This window comes from Pistacia vera, unplaced genomic scaffold (genome assembly GCF_008641045.1).
Source record: "Pistacia vera cultivar Batoury unplaced genomic scaffold, PisVer_v2 Contig396, whole genome shotgun sequence".
NCBI classification, from domain to species: Eukaryota; Viridiplantae; Streptophyta; class Magnoliopsida; order Sapindales; family Anacardiaceae; genus Pistacia; species Pistacia vera.
The window spans coordinates 134,774-156,808 of record NW_022196219.1 but is presented as its reverse complement, the minus strand read 5'-3'; the positions used below and the strand labels follow the sequence as shown (position 1 = coordinate 156,808).

Here is a 22,035-nt window from a genome sequence, read left to right as displayed (position 1 = left end):
GAGTGGAGTCATAGCTGCCCACTTTCTTTATTTATTTAGAACTTGCCAATAATATAGCAATTCTTTTATGTTATTTTTTGGCCTTTTCTTTTTCTTTGAGTAAATTAATTGAAGGATAGAGTACTTTTTATTATATTTTTTAATTAATTAAGTGCAAGATTAAAAGAATGCTTCAATACAATTAACTTCCACTTTGCTTCTCATCTTTTCTTCAATACTTTTATCTAATTTTATTATTTTCTCATAATGGGCCGTTTGGATCGAGGGTATATAAGATAACGAGGACAATCTTCGTTTATTTTGCAAGATTCTTGTTTTTGGTTTGCAAGTAATAAAATATTATGGTAATCTTTTATTGTAAATATTATTTACTGTTGGTAATATAGGGGACAATCTTATTACCTAGTTAAGTGGTGTTATTAAAACATTATTGGGGCAATATGATTTTTCTACCCATTTTGCCCTTAATTAATAATCATTTCCTACACAATTACCCTCAAATGTCTACCAAATAACAATTATCTAGCCCTCCTACACTTGAGAAATTAGCTAAAACACCCCAGCCACAAAAATGTTTAAAAGTTAACAAAATACCCCTAACCACCCACATCCACCGCTGGCGTCTGTTGCCATAATGGTGTACAGCCGACAGAATTTGGTCAATCATGCATTGATAAGACATTTTCTAGCCATGGATCTATGCCGAAAACGGCCAAATCTGGCGTTTCTATGGCCGTGAAACAGCCACAGATCTGGTCGTGACATGACCATAGATCTGGCTATTTTTCGGCCATGGATTTGTGATCCATGGCCAATTTCGGCTTTGCCAGCATACGACTAGTCATGCGCCATTTCGTCGACTACTAGCGGTGGTGGCTGGTTACTGGCAATGGCTTGGGGTGGGTGGGGGTGATTTTGCTACAAATTAAAGTTTTATATGGCTGGAGTGCTTTAGCAAAATTTCAAATGTAGGGGATTAAAAGAAATGATTAAAAAAATAATAATAAAAAATACTATTATATTAATATTTAAAAAGGAGAGCAATTTAATAATTTATATAACATACTTACCCATTTATCCTCCCAACCAAATATATTATTCACCAATTTATTCGAACCAACCAAACACATTTTTTAAACATTCTTAGTAATCTTCAAGGTAATTTTTCTTTCCGTTAATATAATATACCCTTATAATAAAACATTATATGATCCAAACGCCCCCAATATGTTTTCTAAAACTCCCAATTTGCTCTGGCCACTTCAATATTTAACCACTAGCCTCATGGTCGGACGACAAGACTATAGTCATCTAGGTGGGTTACTTAGAAGTCTTGTATTCGAGTCCTACAAAGTGGTCATCTACCACATTTGTGACTTATTTGACCCATCAGGCTTGTAGGGTGTTCAATGGACCTCAGTGATTAGTTGAGCTGCACACAAGTTAGTCCGGACACCTCGGTTACCAAAAAAAAAAAACTCCCAATTTGCCCTTCACAAAATTAAGTGCCAAATATTTGTCAATTCACACTCGCATTTTCTAAGATTGGTTATGTTAAGAATATATTTTACAATTTTTTTTTATATTACAAATTAATCCAACATTGAATTAACACTCTTAAACGTTTAATTTTGACTTCAAATTATAAATAAATGATTGAAAAATAAAAAATGAATATACATCCCATCTTAAGATTAAATATAAAATCACACTCTAGGGTCCTAAAAAACTAAATTTATCATTTTGATATTATTAAAAATCGTTTTCTTTATTGGTCATCTTATATAAATGTATCATTTATTAAAAGCCACAGGCTATGTAAAGTGTATATATACTTATAGATTATATTGTAACCATCATGTTTATTAATTTCTAACTCATTTAAAAATACTTTATCAATCTCAACTAAACATTATCAAAAGAAAAATAGTATGTTTATATGCCTATAAAAACCTAATATTGTTTATTCAAAAAGCACTTTATATTTATTATTCGAACTCCTTTAAAAATGCTTTAATTAATTTCAACTAAACATTATCAAAAAAAAAAGTATTTTTATATTTCCTAAAACGTTTTCAATAATATCACAAACATTATAAAAATATTTGTAACCTTCGGTGCTTCTTGGGGCCCTCTCCAAATGACCATTAATTAAGTTAATAAATTACAAGAAAATTGCAAATTGTTCATATTTCTTATGCCAACTTGGTCAACACATGCCATACATATATTAAACAAATAATATACCCAAATAATGGTCTAATGACACTTTTACACTCAAAAAGTTTTAAAATATAATTTTACTATCCAAACGTTATGTTCCGTTAAATACAATAATATTTATTATGAAGACGAAAATGCCCTCACCAAAGATCAACCCCCAATCGCTAGCTACCACAAATCAAAGTTTTGTGTGCCTCAACTCAAAAATCAATCTCATCACCACCATTCAACTCATTGGCATCCCCCCACCAAAACCCCTCTCATCCTCACCCACATTCACTCACACTTCTTCTTCTTCTTCTTCATCTCATGTCCTTCAATCGCGATTGCCATTTTTGCACCATCGGCCGATTCCACATTGTTGCGACTCTCTACCACCACCATTTTGTGCCCCGTGTCTCCCTCATCAAACCCCATCTTCCATCGTCCTCATCAAATCCACCACTCGTCGACATCTACGAGTTTTCGTGGAAGTGTCACCGCCCTCTCTTGCACGATTCTAGTCGACTTCAACCACCACAATCCAACCTTCCACCACCAAATGAGTCACCGACCATCCCTCTTCAATAGCCCCAACAATATGGGCCGTGATAACTTTCTAATCGTTGATGACCTCTCTTAGGGTTTCTTGTGCGATTTGTGTGTTTGGGTTTCAATTGGAGGCTTTTTTTTTGGGGGGAGCTGTTTGGGCGAATTAATCATCATTGTGAGTGAGTTATTGGTTTGAAGTGTTGTTTTGCATTGATTGAGTGTTTTTTTGTCCTTTTCTCCTATCGCTAGCAGCTCATTAATCGCACCGACCGATGTCGTTGAAATTAGGTGTCCTTTTTTAATTGACCACCCTGCCTTTACTTATTATGGACTTTTGACCATCCTGCCTTACTTCACAACAAAATTTACTAACAGAATTGTGTTTTGGGTAATAAAGTTGTATTTTGAAACCTTTTGGGTGAGAAAGTGTCATTAGGCCATTATTTAGGTGGGAAAATGTCCTTTACTCTTAAACAAATTTACAACTACTTAATTAAGGCCATAAACATTTATCAATTGAGAAATTAAATTAATTGCCCAACAGTAATTGAAATAAACATATCATGATGTGTGAAGAAATTCGTCAGCAATGACAAAACTTTGGTTATTATAAAATTATGAAATTTATGAGGTGGAATCATAGGTGTATTTGACATAATCCTTTTACCACACACGGCTTCATAATAATTCCTTTAATTTTTTTATTTTTAGGTAAAGTCTCCATCATCAATCACTACCCATATCAATATGCCACAAACTAAAAGAGAGGCCTTCAAAATTTTGCCACATAAATCATTATTGGCTCTAGGAAAGTTAGGCAAGTTGACCTAAAAATCACTTCCCATTATAAGTTAGGAGTTTGGTGAGATTACCAGTGAAATTGTAGTTGTACACATACTATGTTTTGGTAGGTCAATATCCTTGAAGAAAATCTAAAAACCGATAATTTTATCGACCTAATACTAAATCGATAATATTACTATTTTAACAAATTAGTTTTTTTTTTTTTAAACGAATCTTTAAATAAATATGATATCTTTGGAGATAAAACATATAATTAAATCTATTTTTTAATTATCATGAATACTTATCTTTTAAAGGGTATGCTTAACGTCAACTCTTTGAAGATATATTTTATGCATGAGAGTTTATCAACAATACATTGCTATAATTAATCAATCAATGGTTGAAAGAGTTTGTGTATGATAAAATATAGGCCATTTATTTAAATTTTATTCTTTTCTTTTCAAGTCAAAATGAAAACTGAACACAAAACACTTTGAATGAGTACCAAAAACAGTTGAAGCAGCTTCACTGAAATTGTTGTCGAAAAACTTTTTAGTGTAAAACAAAACTGAAACTAAAAGAAAAAGAAAAATTCACTTTCTGTTATAGTACTCTCCATTGTTATTAGTTATATTATATTAATATTAACAGAGAGAGATGGAAATGGAGCTGGAGATTGAGTAAGAGAAAATAAAGCATGCTCATGCTTTGTCGGCCATCTCTCTCTCTATCATATCCTACCATTTACACAAAGGTGAGATTTTCTAAATCATTACGTGCAAAGACTGAAAACGAAACCAATTACTTATTGGTTCCTGGGCTCCTAATAATAATTATGATATTGAAGAAAGTTAATAGTCATTGCATTTCAACTTGACTTTGAGTCTATCGAAACAAGCTAAATATCCTCTTATTCCTTCAATGTATCTCTCTTTCTGTCAAAACTTTGAGCCTTTTATTGTAATATAATTTCTGAGAGGTTTGTAACTTTCCTGCTTCTTTCCCAGAAAGTTGATTGTTTTTTCTTAGTTGGCTGCTTCTTTTCCTATTGGCTATCAACTCAAAGAGGTATGTTCAGTCTTAAGTGTCATCTTGATCAATAGTTTAATAGTCTTTTTCTATGCTATAGGATTGTCCATTGTTTATCTGTTCTTGAAAATTTTGAATTCCATTGCTTCTCATGTCCATGTGTAAACTTGATAAATATGACCAGCTCTTTCAGCCCTCTTTGTAAAAATCTGATCTTTATAAGAGCGTTTTTTATTTGGGTGTAGTTCATTTTTAGGTCTAATGTTTGATTCTTAATGTGAATGCAACATCCGGGTATGTGTTATTTTCAGTTGGTTTTGATGAATATGGAGAGAATATCATATAGGAGGTTAGCTGTGTTTGTTCTTGTCATTACCCTTCTGGTTCATCAAACCAAAGGGCTTAACATTGAAGGTCAACATCTTCTTGATATAAAGAGTAAACTTGGTGACAAATTCAAAAATCTGGGTAATTGGAACCCCAATGACTCCGCTCCTTGTGGATGGATAGGTGTTAATTGCACCAATGATTCTAATGATCCTGTTGTTTGGTCTCTTGACTTGAGCTCCATGAATCTTTCTGGTTATTTGTCTCCAAGCATTGGTGGATTAGTTCATCTGACTCATCTTAATCTTTCTTTTAATGAGTTGTCAAGGAGTATACCAAAAGAGATTGGAAATTGTTCAAGTTTGGTGGTTCTCACTTTGAACAATAATAAGTTTGAAGCCAATATTCCTAAACAATTGGGCAAACTTTCTTTTCTAACAACCTTAAATATTTACAACAATAGATTATCCGGTCCTTTTCCGAACGAGATTGGAAATCTTTCTTCCTTGTCACAGTTGGTGGCATATAGTAACAATATTAGTGGATCATTGCCGCGATCTTTGGGGAATTTGAAGAGATTGATAAGTTTTCGAGCGGGACAGAATTTGATATCTGGAAGTTTGCCTCCAGAAATAGGTGGATGTGAGAGTTTGGGGTTACTTGGTCTTGCACAAAATTCTTTAACTGGTGAAGTACCAAAAGAGATTGGAAGGCTCAAGAGTTTGACAGATATGATCCTTTGGGGTAATCAGCTTTCGGGGGATGTTCCTAAGGAGCTTGGCAATTGTTCCAGTTTGGAGATTGTTGCTCTCTATGATAACAAGCTTGTGGGAGCAATACCCAAGGAGCTTGGAAACCTCAAGTCTCTCAAGAATTTATACATTTACAGAAATGGGTTGAATGGAACAATTCCTAGGGAGATTGGGAATCTTTCTTTGGCAACAGAGATTGATTTCTCGGAGAATGAGTTGACTGGAAGGATACCAGTTGAGTTTTGTAGGATATCAGGTTTGCAGCTGCTTCATCTCTTCGAGAACCAGCTTACCGGTGTTATACCAGTGGAGCTCACTGCTCTGAAGAATTTGACGAAGCTCGATCTCTCAATAAATCTTCTCACTGGTGCAATTCCTTCAGGGTTCCAGTATATGACGAAACTGGATTCTTTGCTGCTATTCAACAACTCACTTATTGGTAGCATTCCTCAAGGTCTTGGAGTTTATAGCCAATTGTGGCTGCTTGATTTGTCCATTAACTCCTTAACAGGAAAGATCCCGCGTAATTTGTGCAAAAATGGTAATCTGTCCTTTTTGAACTTGGGATCTAACAAGCTAACTGGAAACATCCCAACTGGGGTCACAAACTGCAAAACATTGTTGCAGCTTCGTCTTGCTGGGAACAGCTTTACTGGGAGTTTTCCATCCAACTTATGCAAATTGGAAGATCTCTATGCAGTTGAATTAGACCAAAACAAGTTAAGTGGCTCGATACCTTCTGGCATTGGAAAATGCTATGCTTTGCAAAGACTGCATCTTTCAGATAACTATTTCACAGATGAATTGCCAAGAGAGGTTGGTAACCTCTCCAATCTAGTGATCTTAAATGTCTCATCAAATTTTCTCAATGGAAGGATACCAACAGGAATTTTTAATTGCAAGATGCTTCAAAGACTTGATCTCAGCCGAAATAAGTTTTCAGGTGCTCTGCCACCAGAGATAGGATCGCTCTCGCAATTGGAGCTTCTCAAGCTCTCTGAGAATGAACTCTCTGGTAATGTACCTGTGCAGCTAGGAAATCTCTCCCGTTTGACTGAGTTACAAATGGGTGGCAACTCATTTTCTGGTGGCATACCTGCTGAGTTGGGTGGCCTTTCAAGCTTGCAGATTGCATTGAACCTCAGTTACAACAATCTCTCTGGGGCAATACCTCCTGAACTTGGGAACCTTGTTTTGCTCGAATACCTCCTACTAAACAACAACAATTTGTCTGGTGAAATCCCAGAATCCTTTCAGAAGCTGTCAAGCTTACTTGGATGCAACTTTTCCGACAATGATTTGATTGGGCCTATACCTTCCTTGCCGCTCTTCCAGAACATGCCTGTTACCAGCTTCTCTGGCAATAAAGGGCTTTGTGGAAAACATCTTCGTGAATGTAATCCACCAACATCTTCTCTCCCTTTCCCGCAGGACACCAGCAATAAAAGTACCCGGTTAGGTAAAATTGTTGCTATTACTGCAGCGGTTATTGGTGGAGTTTCTCTAGTTTTAATTGTAGTCATCATATATTTCATGAGGCATCCTGTTGAAACAGTAACTCCTTTGCAAGACAAACCAACATCTTCGACAGTTTCAGACATTTACTTTCCCCCAAAAGAAGGATTCACTTTCCGGGACTTGGTTGTGGCCACTGACAATTTTGATGAGAGATTTGTTATTGGAAGTGGAGCCTGTGGTACTGTGTACAAAGCAATTTTGCGTAATGGTCTTCAAATCGCTGTTAAGAAGCTAGCGTCCAACAGAGAGGGCAACAACAATGTGGACAACAGTTTCCGTGCTGAAATTCTAACTCTGGGAAGAATCAGGCATCGGAATATTGTGAAGCTATATGGTTTCTGCTACCACCAAGGTTCCAATCTTCTCCTCTATGAGTACATGGAAAATGGAAGCTTGGGAGAATTGCTTCATGGAGCATCTTGTAGCCTTGATTGGCAGACAAGGTTCATGATTGCATTGGGGGCTGCTGAAGGACTTTCTTATTTGCATCATGATTGCAAGCCTAGGATTTTTCACCGCGACATAAAGTCCAATAACATACTTCTTGATGATGTTTTTGAAGCTCACGTTGGGGATTTTGGATTAGCAAAAGTGGTTGACCTGCCACAGTCAAAATCTATGTCCGCTATTGCAGGTTCTTATGGCTACATTGCTCCTGGTAAGCTTTCTTTACCTCCTTTATGTTCTCTACGTACTGTTGCATTTTTTAAGTTTTTGAAAGGCCAAATTCATAATCAGAATCTGCAGTTGAAATGGCATTGTGCAGGTTTTTCCAAAGCATCATTACATGATGCTGATAATTATATGGTCTAAATGTCTAAGCTGACTGCATTTTTTTATTCAGTGTAGAGTGTTAGCTGTTGATAATAAAAAACAACACTAAAATGTTACAGTATGAGAAAAAAGTGAAACTTTCTCCATCCTCAATCATATATTAGGGAAACCTAAAGTACATTCATAAAGAAACTGATGCGCTTACTATAGAACTCCTTTCTTTTCATATATTGCTTTCCCACTGTTTTAGCTCTTCCAATGCGTATAAAACATTAGTAAATCACCACAGTTTTGTTATTGAACCATCTGCTATGCATCATCCAAGGCATCTAAATAGTTTAGAAGTTGACTGTCGCGAATAAATTTTGTGTTTAGATATGATTAAAAATCTCTTCTCCATGAAATTCTTAAAAGCAGTATTAGTTGGCAATCCATTTTAAGACAAAATGATCATTAAATCACAGTGTGAGTGTTTAGGCAAGATGGTTTATAACACAAAACTTCATGAACATCTAGAGAGCTTAACGGTTTTGCCTAGGCCAATGACATCTAATTTTTAGAAAATTTTATTAAAATTTTCTGGGAACATTGCTCATCACAATTGCATAGTCAAGTTCTAGTTTCTCATTACTTCTGCTTTGTGAGGAATTTCATTCATTTTTGCCCTTAGGATGACTCTTAATAATTTACAATTATGACCGTCTTATTTCCAGAGTATGCATACACCATGAAAGTTACCGAGAAATGTGACATTTATAGCTATGGAGTTGTCCTACTGGAGTTGTTGACTGGCAGAACACCTGTGCAGCCACTAGACCAAGGTGGTGACCTTGTAACATGGGTGAGGAATTACATTCGGAACAATTCAATATTATCTGGAATACTTGATGCTCGTCTAAATCTACAAGACGAAAAAATCTTCGCTCACATGATTATTGTCTTAAAAATTGCAATGCGCTGCACTAATATCTCACCTTTGAAAAGGCCAACAATGCGAGAAGTTGTTTTTTTGCTGAACGAATCAAGTAAGCGCGAGGTAAACGTTGATTCCTCGGCCAGCGACGACAATGTTTCCTCCCCTAGTCATGATACATATTTCAATGACGAATCCGGATAATAGGTCAATAAATTTGAGTTAACCGGGATGATGTTTTTAGTATCTCATTCATCCTTGTATTATTTACAAAACGTAGCAGAAAACTGCCTTTGTACATCCCTTAAGAAATAATATCAGTAGCCGCTATTTTCTGATGTTTGTCTGTGCCTATGCTTCTTTTTTCTTTAAATTCTAAGTTTTGAAAAGATGCATATACTGGGAGATGCTTCGTGTTTGCTCCCATTTTCCTTTTTTTTTTTTTTATTTCTCAATCACATGACCTAAAAGTAGAATATGCACATAACAAGAACATCAAGTCCAATTGCAGAGTATTTTATTTTAATTATCCCTTTAATTAATTGATAAGTTGGTTTTCCAACACTGTTCATTCGTGCTCCTCACATGGCATGGGCTCACATGGGCTCAGCCCGTTTGAACAAATGATAGTTAATCTCCACTTTTTGTTTTAATAACATTATCATTTAATTTTGAAAACATCTTTCAGACTCAATTTAATTTCAAAAATACCCCTTTAATATCATAAATTCATAATGAGGAAATATTTATTCGCAGGGCTTGGCAAAACATAAAAACATGATCAGAAGCAAAAACCCTAAACCTATTAATAAACACCGAGTCCTGTAAATTGGGAATAATAAAGATTGGCTGATAAACTATTCTTACTAACTTTTTTTCACAAACACGACATCATAGCTCGCAATTAGTTAAGCGGAACTCATTGTAGGTTAACGAACTGTAAACTGTTACATCGCGTTTGTGAGATAAATTTAGTGTGAAGGGTTTGTCAGCTTAGTATTACCTAATTGGGAGTGAAGTGTGGTTGGAGGAGTAATGTTACATAAACAAACTATTCCCTGTAAACTGATGTGACGATCCTGCATGTTTGTCGATTAATACTACACTTATAAAGTCCTCTTACAAAGAAATATGTATAAATGATTAGTAGAGTGAATTTGTAAAGTCAACTTATTAACTAAAGTCAAATTCACTCTCCCAATCATGGTACGACACATCACTTTGTACATATATTTTTGTATGAGAACTTTATAAGTGTAGTATTATTCATGTTTGTCATGTAATCTCTTTTAATTATTTAATTTATTTTTAAGAATAACACTACACTTCTAAACTTTTTATACAGACTCTCTTATTTAAACTAATATAGCAACTTTGTATGTTTGTCATATAATTTCTTTTAATTATTTTATTTATTTTTAATTTAAAACCACTCAATCATCTTTTACCACATCAGTTTGTATAAAAAGTTAGTGAGTGTAACATTACTCTATTTTTAAATTTAAAGTTATACAATTATCTTAAAACACATAAGTTTGTACGAGAGAGTTTGTATAAAATGTTTGTATATAAAGTATGAATAATACTATACGTACAAACAAATTTTACAAAGATTTTTATACAAACTGATATGACAGAAAATGAATAGAAGAGCGAATATAATAAATTTAACTTTTTGTATTCACTTTTGTATTTATTTTCGATCACATTAGTTTGTATATAAATCTTTATAAAATTGGTTTGTACCGTCTAGTATTATTGATAAAATATTATCCAGCGTTGGAGAAAAACCTTTCCGATATGGAGATTTCCATCCCTGACCCACTTAAATTATTTGGGAAGAGAGACCAAAATCCAAAGTGGGTTGAAGTCTTGAAGAAAGGGGGAGGCTCCCCACCTTGAACCGTTTCATTGCCATCCATTTTAACGACTAGACGATGACTTTTCACCGTTAAAACTTTTGTATTAAATTATTAACATAAATACTTTTAATTATATCTATAAAAAAAACTATCTATGTATTTTAATTAAATTTATATAAAAAAATTATTTTACAAGGAAATATAACAAATAACTTATTTAACTCAATCACTTTAATGGGTTTCGATGAATTGGATATGTGATCCCTAATTAGTGGATTACATTCAAATATATGAAGAAAAAGACAATCACATCACATGTTAAAACAAATTTTCACGAAAAGAAGTAATAAAATTCATCTCCTAAATCATTTCACATCACGTCGGTTTCATGTGTTTCATAAGTTTAGTTTATTATTTTCAACGAACGTTGTTCTCATTTGGGACTTTTACTGCATAAGTGGCACACTATTATTAGAAGCTCACCACGCGGTTGCATCATTCTCGCCCAAAATATCTCTTACTTAAAATTAAGGGCTTCTCAATATACACCCCTTGAAACTCAAAAACCTCATTGGACCCTCTGAACTTTGAAAACTACAATAAACACTCCCTCCCTCCCATTAGTTTTGGAATTCGATTGTATTTGACCTAAGAAATTTCAATAATCACTCCCTCCCATTAGTTTTTTTTTTTTTTTTGGATAACTGGAGGTATACAGGCTAACTTGCATGTACCTCGATTAATCTTCCAAAGTTCTGAAGTTAACAATCGAACATATCCTTCAATGGTTATCTCTATTAGTAATCGAGGTAACTCGAACTTAGGATCTCTTGAGTAATACACCCAAAAGTATTTATCCAACCACTTGACTATCCAGAAATGGTTCCTTTCCATTAGTTTATGTTGTTGAATTTGGAAGCCGATTGTATTTGACCAATGCAATTGCAAAATTACCATTAATTTTTTTGGTGATATATCAAGATACAAAATAAAACTATAATTTGATTTTGCTATTTTATAGAATATCTTTTTATCTTTCAAATTTTCAGTTATAGTTTTTATAAAAAAATATATATGTATATATATATATATTTCTAAACTTTTGCAACCTTAGATAACAAGCATCTTGGATGTTGCTGCAATCCAAGAAGTTGAGATCTAGAATCGAAAACATGATATAGAAGTTGTGATCTAGGATTGTAAGCGTGAGATCAAATCTGCAACCTCATATTGCTATTGCTTTTTTTTTTGTGTGTGTGTGTGTGTGTGTGTGTTCCATTTTGGTATGAAATGTCAATTTTACCGCCCTTGCCATCCCATTGCTTGAAACTAACGAGAGGGGTGTATATGTAGGTTTTGAAGTTTGTAAGGGTCAAATTATGTTTGAGTTGTAGGGGGGGTTGGACATTTGAGTCTAGAAATATCATAAAATTTTCGACACCCATTTCACCTATAAAATCGACACTTGATATTTAAAAGGTTGAAACTTATAATCTGAAAAGAAATTAGATATTGATAGGATTAAAATATGAAACGTATAAATAGTTGATAGAGAATAACATCTCAATCACAAGTGGTAGCCTATCACAAACCCATTTAAGTTTACTTATTCCTTACGATTTATCCATTCATTAAACTTGTACATATTAATTGTTATGCCCAGATATGTTTGTTTTCTTGTAAGAAATTACCTTCAAATTTAATAATCAAACTATATTACATTAATTCTTAACAAAAACAATCCATTAAACAATTAATAGTTTTCTTTTATTTATTTTTATCATTGAGGATATCTAAGTTATCTTGCACGCATTTTAACTAATCTCCTAAGGCTTTAGAACTGTCGATCGAGTAAGAACCTCAACGGACATCCATATTAATGTCTAAGGGGACTCAAACTTAGGAGTTCACAGAATCTCTTTTTGTTCTTTTACTATTAGGTCACCTAATGATGGTTACGATTAATAGTTTATGCTTCAAGTTTTGCCTATTTCAGTGGGTATGACTTATATTTGCTTATTACCATCAATTTTGTATATACTTACTATATTGAGTTTTACCTCCACAACACAAAACATGTAATATTTCTATATTAAACAATTCACAATATATGATAATTATGTGTATAATAATGCTCATATACAAATTATTCTTATTGGTATGATAATCCTACATATTTGATGTGTAATCTCTTTTGGTAATTTTTAATTTTTAATTTAAAATTATCAAATTATTTTAAAACACGTTAATTTATATGGGAGAATTGCCATTAAAAGTTTGTAAAAAAAAAAAGCAAAAAAAAAATAGGACTATTCTTATGTATATATCTTTTAGAATTATACTAAATATAAAGCGTATTTTCAATAAAAAAAAAAAAAATCCGATTATTGTATATGTAACACTATTCTCCTATTATTTAGTTATACAAATCTTTCAAGATTTTATGAATCAATCGTCATAAAAAAAATTTTCTTTCAATCTTAGTTTAGATTATGTTTACATATTTCATTACTATATTTATGTAGTTGTCAGAGAAACGAATGATTGGACTTCAAAATATGGTCAAAGATCACATTTGTAGAAGTGAAAGAGAAGAACACGTATCTCCAAAACAACTTTTTTTTTTTTTTTAAAATAAATAAAGGAGTGACAAAGTTTTTAGATAAAAGTTACTGATTTTCTTTTTAGGTAGAACAAGAATATTTTAAATATTTTTAAATTACAAATATCAACAAATAATCACGTGTTATATTAGATCTCTGCCATGAAAATCATCATTTACTAGTAAAATAAAGTGAAATAAAAAAAAAACAAATTGCATATTAAAATATTTAATTAAACATTATGTTCATAAATTTTTTTTTTTTTTATTAGAAATACATAAATTTCAAACTATTATGAGACATCGTATGTTTATAATAATCTTTACAATTTAATAAGAGTTAATAAATATTAATAAAAAATTATATTTTGTCATTTATTTCTACCCACAATTTTAATGGTGGATATTTTTATTATTACACAACGGTTTTGTATTTAATACTTAGGGAGAGTGGGGGATAAATTGTATTTTATTATAAATATCATATTATAATAAAAACCTGTCTTTTCAAAGAAAGGCAGAAAGGAAAAGATCATAAGAATAAAATTTGATCTTAAAAGTAGTCCAAATTATTCTCACCCCCCACCTATTTTTCTCTTAAAAATATATAGAATTAAAAATAATTTACCGTATTAATTTAAAAATTTACCAAATTATTAAGACATAGAACAGACAAGAGCGGAACTGAGAAAAGACATCATTGGACAGAGCTCAGAAGGAGAAAACCTGAAAGTCCCCACAGGTCAAGTCTTAACAACTCATCGAACCTGTGTAGATACGTGTCAGTAATAACCGAATCTCCACAACACCTAACGGTAGAATCTGAACCGTACTAATTGACGCTTCCGATCTCGCACGTTTTTTCTTCTCCTTACTCTCTCCCCCTTCTTATTTATTATTCCCCTCCCCTCTCCCTTTCCTTTTCTCAAACATTCTTTACAAAAAAAAAAAAAAAAAAAAAAAAAACATACAGAACGCTAGAACTTTCGGTCGTTTCGAAGAAGCAGCTCGCTAAAACACCGCGCTAGGGTGTTTTTTAATCGAGTCCTCTTCTTCACCGTTTGTTTATGTGTTTTTGCACTGTTGGATCTGGATTTTGTTTGATGATCGGGTTTTGTTTCGGAAGTTTAAGTTTTTCAGTTTGATTTGAGGGAAAAAAGATCATGATGATTTCGTTACAAAATGGAGTTTCTCGGGCGTCGGTGGGCTCGGATCGGGCCAGTGAATCTGGGTTTCCGACTGTGAAGCAGGAGCCGCCATCATCGCTGAGTCTCTCGTCGTTCAAGGGCCACGATTCTCATGAAGGTTTGTATATTTATTTAATTATTTTTTGCAATTTTTTTGCGTGTAGCTTTTAAGATTTTTTTTTTTGGGGCAAATTTTAATTTTTGGTGTTTGATTGGCGAAACTAGATCTATATGTGTTATGATATTGTTTTGTCGAGAATTGTTAGGTGGTACGGGTTTGTGAGGCTTTTTATCTTCACGGTTACCTTTTAGGTTAAAAATAGGGAAAAAAATGATCCCATTGTCAAGAAAAATTAGGTTTTTAAAGCGTATGATTTTTTTTTTGGGTTGTTTTAGTGATCATGGTGTTTTTTTGTAATCTATCGAACTTTTGATTTAGAAATACAGTTTACTTTTATGCCTAGTGGATTTATGCGGAATATTAGGCATTACTCTTGAAGAGCTTATTTTGGCTATATTTGAAAAATCATAATGATTGTGTCTGATCATGCAAACTTTTTATGCGGTAGTCGATGAAGATATGCAAATGGCCCTTGCTCATCAAATGTACAAGGCTGGCAACTTTAAACAGGCTCTAGAGCACAGCAATGTTGTTTACGAGAGAAGTCCTCTACGCACCGATAATCTTCTTCTCTTGGGTGCAGTTTACTATCAGGTTAGTTTGCTTCATTTTCTTTATGCTCTGTACTGTAATGTGAATTTGATTTTTATTTTAATTATTTGGGATCTTGAATGCATCTAATCATTAATCACGCATCTCCATTTCTTTGCAGTTGCATGAGTATGATATGTGCATTGCGAGAAATGAAGAAGCTCTTCGACTTGAGCCACGTTTTGCTGAGTGTTATGGAAACATGGCAAATGCTTGGAAGGTAATCACAACTATACATACGAATTCTACTTGTTAATATTTAATGTCAACTCAACACTGTGTCTTCTCTTTTCAGGAGAAAGGTGATATTGATCTTGCCATTCGCTATTATCTGGTTGCCATTGAGGTTTGTGCTTGCGATCTTCTCCCTTCCTTTATTCTACTGGTTATTGAGTTATTTTTATTTATCTTATTTGCATCACTGCAGCTTCGCCCCAACTTTGCTGATGCCTGGTCGAACTTGGCTAGTGCATACATGCGAAAGGGAAGACTTAATGAGGCAGCACAGTGCTGTCGTCAGGCGCTTGCATTGAATCCTCTTTTGGTATGCTGTAATCTGGTTACCCTTTTTGTTTGATGCTTCCATTGTTTGTTGATCAGTTGGTCTTGATGAGAAAAAATCTGATTTTTTTTTTTTTTTTTTTTTTTTTTAATAAAAATTTTAGAAGTGATTTCTGATTCCTTTCTCTGCCCCTCTCGTATCTGTCATAATATTCCCTATGGTTCATTATCACAGGTAGATGCACATAGCAACCTAGGGAATCTAATGAAGGCACAAGGATTGGTGCAAGAAGTAAGTGATAGCACATACAGTCGCTTTGTATTGTTTGGCTTAATAATAGCAGTTAGCATATATGCAGATGGTTTATCTTCTGTTCCCACTGCCACCAGTGGTGGGAAATCTATATATCTATTCCATTTTGAGTGTATGCTCAACTGGTTCACCTGGCCTAGACTCTTCCTTGTCCAACCTACATGTGGGTTGAAGGCATTCTTGCCATTTTGGAATTTTATAGTGTGTCTGTCACTGTGTCTACCTTTTCCCTTGAAGTTACTGATGGAGTAATTGATGTGTGGAACTGTGTCTTAATTCACAGTTCTATACAGATGTCAAGTTGTTATGTACAGGCCAGGGCTCAGATGATGGTTGGTCTTGTTGTAACTTCCATGTGCAAGACTCCCAATTGTCAGAATCTAACGTTTTGTGCAGGCATACAGCTGCTACCTTGAGGCTCTACGCATACAACCTACTTTTGCTATTGCATGGTCTAATCTTGCGGGTCTTTTTATGGAGTCTGGAGATCTTAATAGAGCTCTTCAATATTACAAGGTATTTTTTTGCTAATGTTTCCATCTGTGTTGCAATTGTTTGTTTGAACTGTATATTGTACTGTTTTCTTAATTGTATATTAATATTGTAATATTTTCAGGAAGCTGTGAAACTCAAACCTACATTTCCTGATGCCTACCTAAACCTCGGAAATGTTTATAAGGTAAGATGTCATGCCTTTGTGTTCATAAGGTCTGGTGGCTGCTAGTGCCTGGAATGGTATTCTGTATCAGAGAAAAACAAGATATTTTCTTTTGCCTCAGGCTTTGGGAATGCCTCAAGAAGCTATCTTGTGTTATCAGCGTGCTGTTCAGACTCGTCCCAATGCAATAGCTTTTGGTAAGTGCACTATATCATTGAAACAAAGTTGTGTTGCTATTTAGATTCGCTTGAAATGATTTGTAGGAGTTAACTTTGTTTATCTGTAAATTGTTATCGAGCCTGATATATTGTTGGCTTTCTAACTGTTTCCTTATATATTTTGTTGAGCATCGATGGTTGAGAATGATTTACACAGTCAATTACATGACCACATTATATTGCATGGTGCAGGTAACTTGGCTAGTGCATATTATGAGAGAGGTCAAACAGATATGGCTATCCTTTATTATAAGCAAGCAATATCTTGTGATCCTAGATTTTTGGAGGCTTACAATAATATGGTTGGTCTTCCTTTTTTCTGCAGTATCATCTGTGTTAGTGTTTGAGTTTTTATAATCTACGGATACAGAGGTTTCTAACTTCTTTTTTTGGTTTGTTCTGTGATTGGTAGGGTAATGCATTGAAGGATGTGGGTCGAGTTGAGGAAGCAATTCAGTGCTATAATGTATGCTATTTTCTTTATGACTGGTATGTCTCCATAAATTTTTGATCTTAAATTGACAATTTCTGTTTCTTGGTGAAGCAATGTCTGGCCTTACAGCCGAGTCATCCACAAGCGCTTACCAACCTTGGGAATATATACATGGAATGGTATGTGATTCTGATGCCGTATATCGTAGTGATTGATTTAGTTTAATGACTATACGTTGACAAGTTTGCTAATGAAAAATGAGACAACTTGCAACATGCAGGAACATGTTAGCTGCTGCTGCTCAATATTATAAGGCAACATTGACGGTAACAACAGGATTGTCTGCCCCCTTCAACAATCTTGCTGTAATCTATAAACAACAGGTAGTTGTCAGGCTTTTTAAATAGAGCTAGTGTTTTGATTGTCCATTTCTGCAGTCTTCTTGTTCTTTTTTCTTCTAATTTTTTAATTTTTTATTATTTATCTTTTTATGGTTTACTAAGTAGAGATTGGATTTAAGTCAAGTCCTAGCTCTATTTCGTTTTTGTAGTTATGACCCTTCTATGTGTGTTCTCATGGCAGGGAAATTATGCTGATGCTATATCTTGCTACAATGAGGTTCTCCGCATTGATCCCTTGGCTGCCGATGGACTGGTCAATAGGGGAAACACTTACAAGGAGATTGGTAGAGTGAGTGATGCAATCCAGGACTATATACGTGCTATCACTATCCGGCCAACTATGGCTGAAGCCCATGCAAATTTGGCATCGGCTTACAAAGATAGGTAATTGTCACTCTGCTTCTTATCCAGTGTTTGTTTCTACGTATATCTCGGGTCTCCAATGGAGATAATGTCTTCTCTTGGGGTTCTTCGATTCTAGAAAATGTGTTAATTGCAATCTGTGTTCCACTGCATTGAATTTGAATGCTATTGCTTTCAGTACCAAAAATTTTATTCTACTGGGCTGTGTATACATAAGTATTGTAATTTTAGTAATTTGGGATTCATATGATATGCAGTGGACATGTGGAGGCTGCCATTAAGAGCTACAAACAGGCATTGGCTTTTCGGTCTGACTTTCCAGAAGCCACTTGCAACCTTCTACATACCCTACAGGTACAGTCTTGATGTGTATTATTGTTTCTTTGTGTTTCCAATGGCACTTATTTATTGACCTTCTAAACAGGTTTTTGAAGATAGACAAGTGTTTATTTTATTCCACTGTGCTAAATTCTGTTGCTGGAATGTATTGGTACATGTATAGTATTTTGGTGCTATTCTTTTTTTTCAAGTATTTTCATCAATGTGGCATTCAATTAACATCGATTATAAGTAACAGTTGCAATGCTGTATGAAGAAGGGAAACCTTCATTTCTCCAATAAATCAGTGGTTTTATATATAATTTTTATTGTAATCACATAACTGTAGAAAATTCTGGGAACAATGTCAAATAAATTATTTTTATGTTTGCATTCTAATGCTGTTGAATGCATTTATGGTCATAGATAAGCGTCTTGTTGTGGATTGACTGTGCTATGTGTAGTATTTCTCAAGGTTTTGGTTGATGTCATTTTTCTCTGTAAATTGTTTTTTTTTTTCCTTCTGTTTTTGTTTAGGTCAAGCATGAAGCATTGTAACTTACTAACACAATTTGATTTTGATTATATATCTTCCAGTGTGTCTGCTGTTGGGAAGATCGTGACAGAATGTTCAGTGAAGTTGAAGGGATTATCAGGCGGCAGATCAATGTAAGAAAGGATATCTCTTAAGTTTTTGTGATAGTTTATTATAATTCTTTTTTGAGTATTTCCTTCGGAGTCCTAACTGCAGCTATTTTTATTTCAGATGTCAGTTCTACCTAGTGTCCAACCTTTCCATGCTATAGCATATCCCATTGATCCAATGCTTGCACTTGAAATAAGGTAATTCTTCCCTTCTCACAGCATGTAATGAACTTGCAATTGAGTGTGTGTGTGTGTGTGTGTCTATATATATATATATATATATATAAATTCTGCTTCTTTTAACAATTTTTCTTTCTCTTATGCAGCCGTAAATATGCAGCACATTGCTCTATTATTGCATCGCGCTTTGCACTTCCTCCATTCAACCATCCTGCCCCAGTTCCTATTAGGCATGAGGGTGGACTTAAGAGGCTGAGGGTTGGTTATGTGAGCAGTGATTTCGGTAATCACCCTCTGTCACACCTTATGGGATCTGTGTTTGGCATGCACAACAGAGAAAATGTTGAGGTCTGTAATTTGGACCGTTCCCTATCTGCGAGTTAAAGGCTATTTGGGTTTTCTTCTTGCTTCTTTTTCTTTTTTTTGTCATTACATGTAAATTAATAAGGTTTTTGCAGGTGTTCTGTTATGCCTTGAGTCCAAATGATGGTACTGAATGGAGAAAGCGTACCCAATCTGAAGCAGAGCATTTCATTGATGTCTCTGCCATGTCGTCGGATATGATTGCCAAACTGATCAATGAGGATAAGATACAGATCCTTGTGAACCTCAATGGCTATACCAAGGTATAATTTGTTTAACTTTCTTTAAGTGGCTTTTTCATTTACTTTATGCATTGGCATGGTGATCAGCAATTTTTATGGCAATTTTGAATCTGTACTTAAGTCATGGCTATTGTAACTATGCAGGGAGCCAGGAATGAAATATTTGCTATGCAACCTGCACCTATACAGGTTTCATATATGGGGTTTCCTGGGACCACTGGTGCATCGTATATTGATTATTTGGTCACTGATGAGGTGAGATTGTATAACACTCAATTTTTTGAATGTTGTTATTATCTTCCTGCTTCTCTAACATGTTTTCTCTTGACTGCCAGTTTGTTTCACCTCTACGCTATGCACATATATATTCCGAAAAGCTGGTGCATCTCCCACATTGCTACTTTGTTAATGATTATAAACAGGTCAGTTGTTATGATATGATGGCAGAAAGAAAACTCTTTAATTTTATTATGTGCTCTTTTGTCATTTTTATTGTCTTCTTTTTTTTTTCCTTTTCTTTTTCCAGCCAAGGAAACCTTACAAGTAATTGTTAATTTTTTTTGCAGAAAAATCTGGATGCGTTGGATCCAAATTGCCAGCACAAACGATCAGATTATGGTCTCCCTGTAGACAAGTTCATATTTGCATGCTTCAACCAGTTGTACAAAATGGATCCTGAAATCTTTGATACTTGGTAATATGAGGATGGTCCTAAATTTATATGTTTACATATATATGTGTATACAATTCACCATCTTGAATCAACTATTTTTTTTTTTTTTTTTTTTTTTTTCAGGTGCAATATTCTTAAGCGTGTACCCAACAGTGCACTCTGGCTCCTTAGGTTCCCTGCTGCCGGGGAGATGAGACTTCGTGCATGTAAGTTTTTTCTTTTCCCTTTTAAAACTTATCTTTTAAAGGATTGGGTACTTCTTTTTATTATTTAGTTGCATTTTTGCCTTTTTGTGTTGATTTTCTGTTGTCATGTTTCTTACTTAAAATTCATTAAGTCCATTTGATAAAAGAATGACACTGGATACTGGGCCTTGTTAACAATTGGTCTGCTTTTGGTCAGATGCTATTGCCCAGGGTGTGCAGCCGGATCAAATTATTTTCACTGATGTTGCTATGAAACACGAACATATCAGGCGCAGTGCTTTAGCAGATCTATTTCTTGACACGTAAGCTTTCTTCATTTGTTTCTACTAAAATCTCAAGGTTTTGTTTCCTATCTTCTGTATGCTCACAAGGCAAACCATGTGTTGCTGCTTGGATGGTTGATTTCCTTTCAGGCCTTTGTGCAATGCCCATACCACAGGCACAGATATCTTATGGGCAGGTCTACCAATGATAACTCTACCTCTTGAGAAAATGGCTACCAGGGTTGCCGGATCGCTTTGTCTTGCTACTGGACTAGGGGATGAGATGATTGTTAATAGGTAGGCATTTTACTTTTTGGTACAAAGCATTATTAGAAACAACTTGTTGGCATTTATTGTAATAATTCTAATTTGATTTTTCATTTGGAAGAAAAATATGAATTTGACATCCTACATTTGCTTTGACTCTTCCTTGTGATACAGTATGAAGGAATATGAAGAGAGGGCAGTATCTTTGGCTCTGAATCGGCAAAAACTACAGGCACTTACAAATAAACTCAAGTCTGTTCGCCTTACTTGTCCTCTATTTGACACAGCACGCTGGGTGAGTTAAAACTAATGAAGTATGTTCCCATCATTCCGCAGTTGCCCATTTGATGAAAAAAAATGCTTAAAATCTACCTCTGATGAACAAAATGCAGGTGAAGAATCTGGACAGGTCATACTTCAAAATGTGGAATCTCTATTGCTCAGGGCAGAAGCCCCAGCACTTTAAAGTAACTGAGAATGACTTGGACTTCCCGTGTGATAGATAGTTAGATAGGGAAGTGAACGGGATTGTAGATAAAAAAACAAAGAGAAATAACACAAGGATGATTGTATTTAGGAACAGAAACAGAAAAAAAAAAGATGATTGCTTGCTTATTCAGATGATGCCGTGGCTGTGCTTATGACGTCTGTGCTGATGGATTTATGTGGATGGATGTACTTGTTTATTTAAAGGATTGGTGAAAAACACGGTGATTTGGAGGAGTAATAAAATTACCAAAAGTTTCTCCTGTTATTTACTTGTCTGCTTTTAAGT

At 34.4% G+C, this 22,035-nt stretch overlaps 2 protein-coding genes across 3 annotated transcripts; both read left to right on the top strand.

Moving 5' to 3' along the window:
* Positions 1-4,181: 4,181 nt before the first annotated feature.
* LOC116141227 (probable leucine-rich repeat receptor-like protein kinase At5g63930) lies at positions 4,182-9,184 on the top strand. 2 transcript variants are annotated; one of them, XM_031426743.1, is made up of 3 exons: positions 4,182-4,608; positions 4,881-7,824; positions 8,654-9,184. In XM_031426743.1, the coding sequence occupies exons 2-3, from the start codon at positions 4,890-4,892 to the stop codon at positions 9,055-9,057; spliced, it is 3,339 nt and encodes a 1,112-aa protein (XP_031282603.1). In that variant the 5' UTR covers positions 4,182-4,608; positions 4,881-4,889; the 3' UTR covers positions 9,058-9,184. The 2 variants fall into 2 exon arrangements, with proteins under 2 accessions (XP_031282603.1, XP_031282602.1); XM_031426742.1 differs by having other exon boundaries at positions 4,182-7,824.
* Positions 9,185-14,261: 5,077 nt separating this feature from the next.
* Positions 14,262-22,014, top strand: LOC116141245 (probable UDP-N-acetylglucosamine--peptide N-acetylglucosaminyltransferase SEC). The gene is made up of 27 exons (XM_031426771.1): positions 14,262-14,622; positions 15,074-15,219; positions 15,338-15,436; positions 15,512-15,562; positions 15,644-15,760; positions 15,953-16,009; positions 16,427-16,546; positions 16,647-16,709; positions 16,810-16,885; positions 17,099-17,208; positions 17,319-17,372; positions 17,451-17,518; positions 17,620-17,722; positions 17,922-18,124; positions 18,361-18,457; positions 19,019-19,090; positions 19,188-19,264; positions 19,393-19,594; positions 19,705-19,872; positions 19,996-20,106; positions 20,187-20,273; positions 20,418-20,545; positions 20,648-20,730; positions 20,927-21,032; positions 21,144-21,290; positions 21,435-21,555; positions 21,653-22,014. Exons 1-27 carry the CDS (start codon positions 14,481-14,483, stop codon positions 21,764-21,766), a joined length of 2,922 nt encoding a protein of 973 aa, XP_031282631.1. The 5' UTR covers positions 14,262-14,480; the 3' UTR covers positions 21,767-22,014.
* The last annotated feature ends 21 nt before the right edge of the window (positions 22,015-22,035 follow it).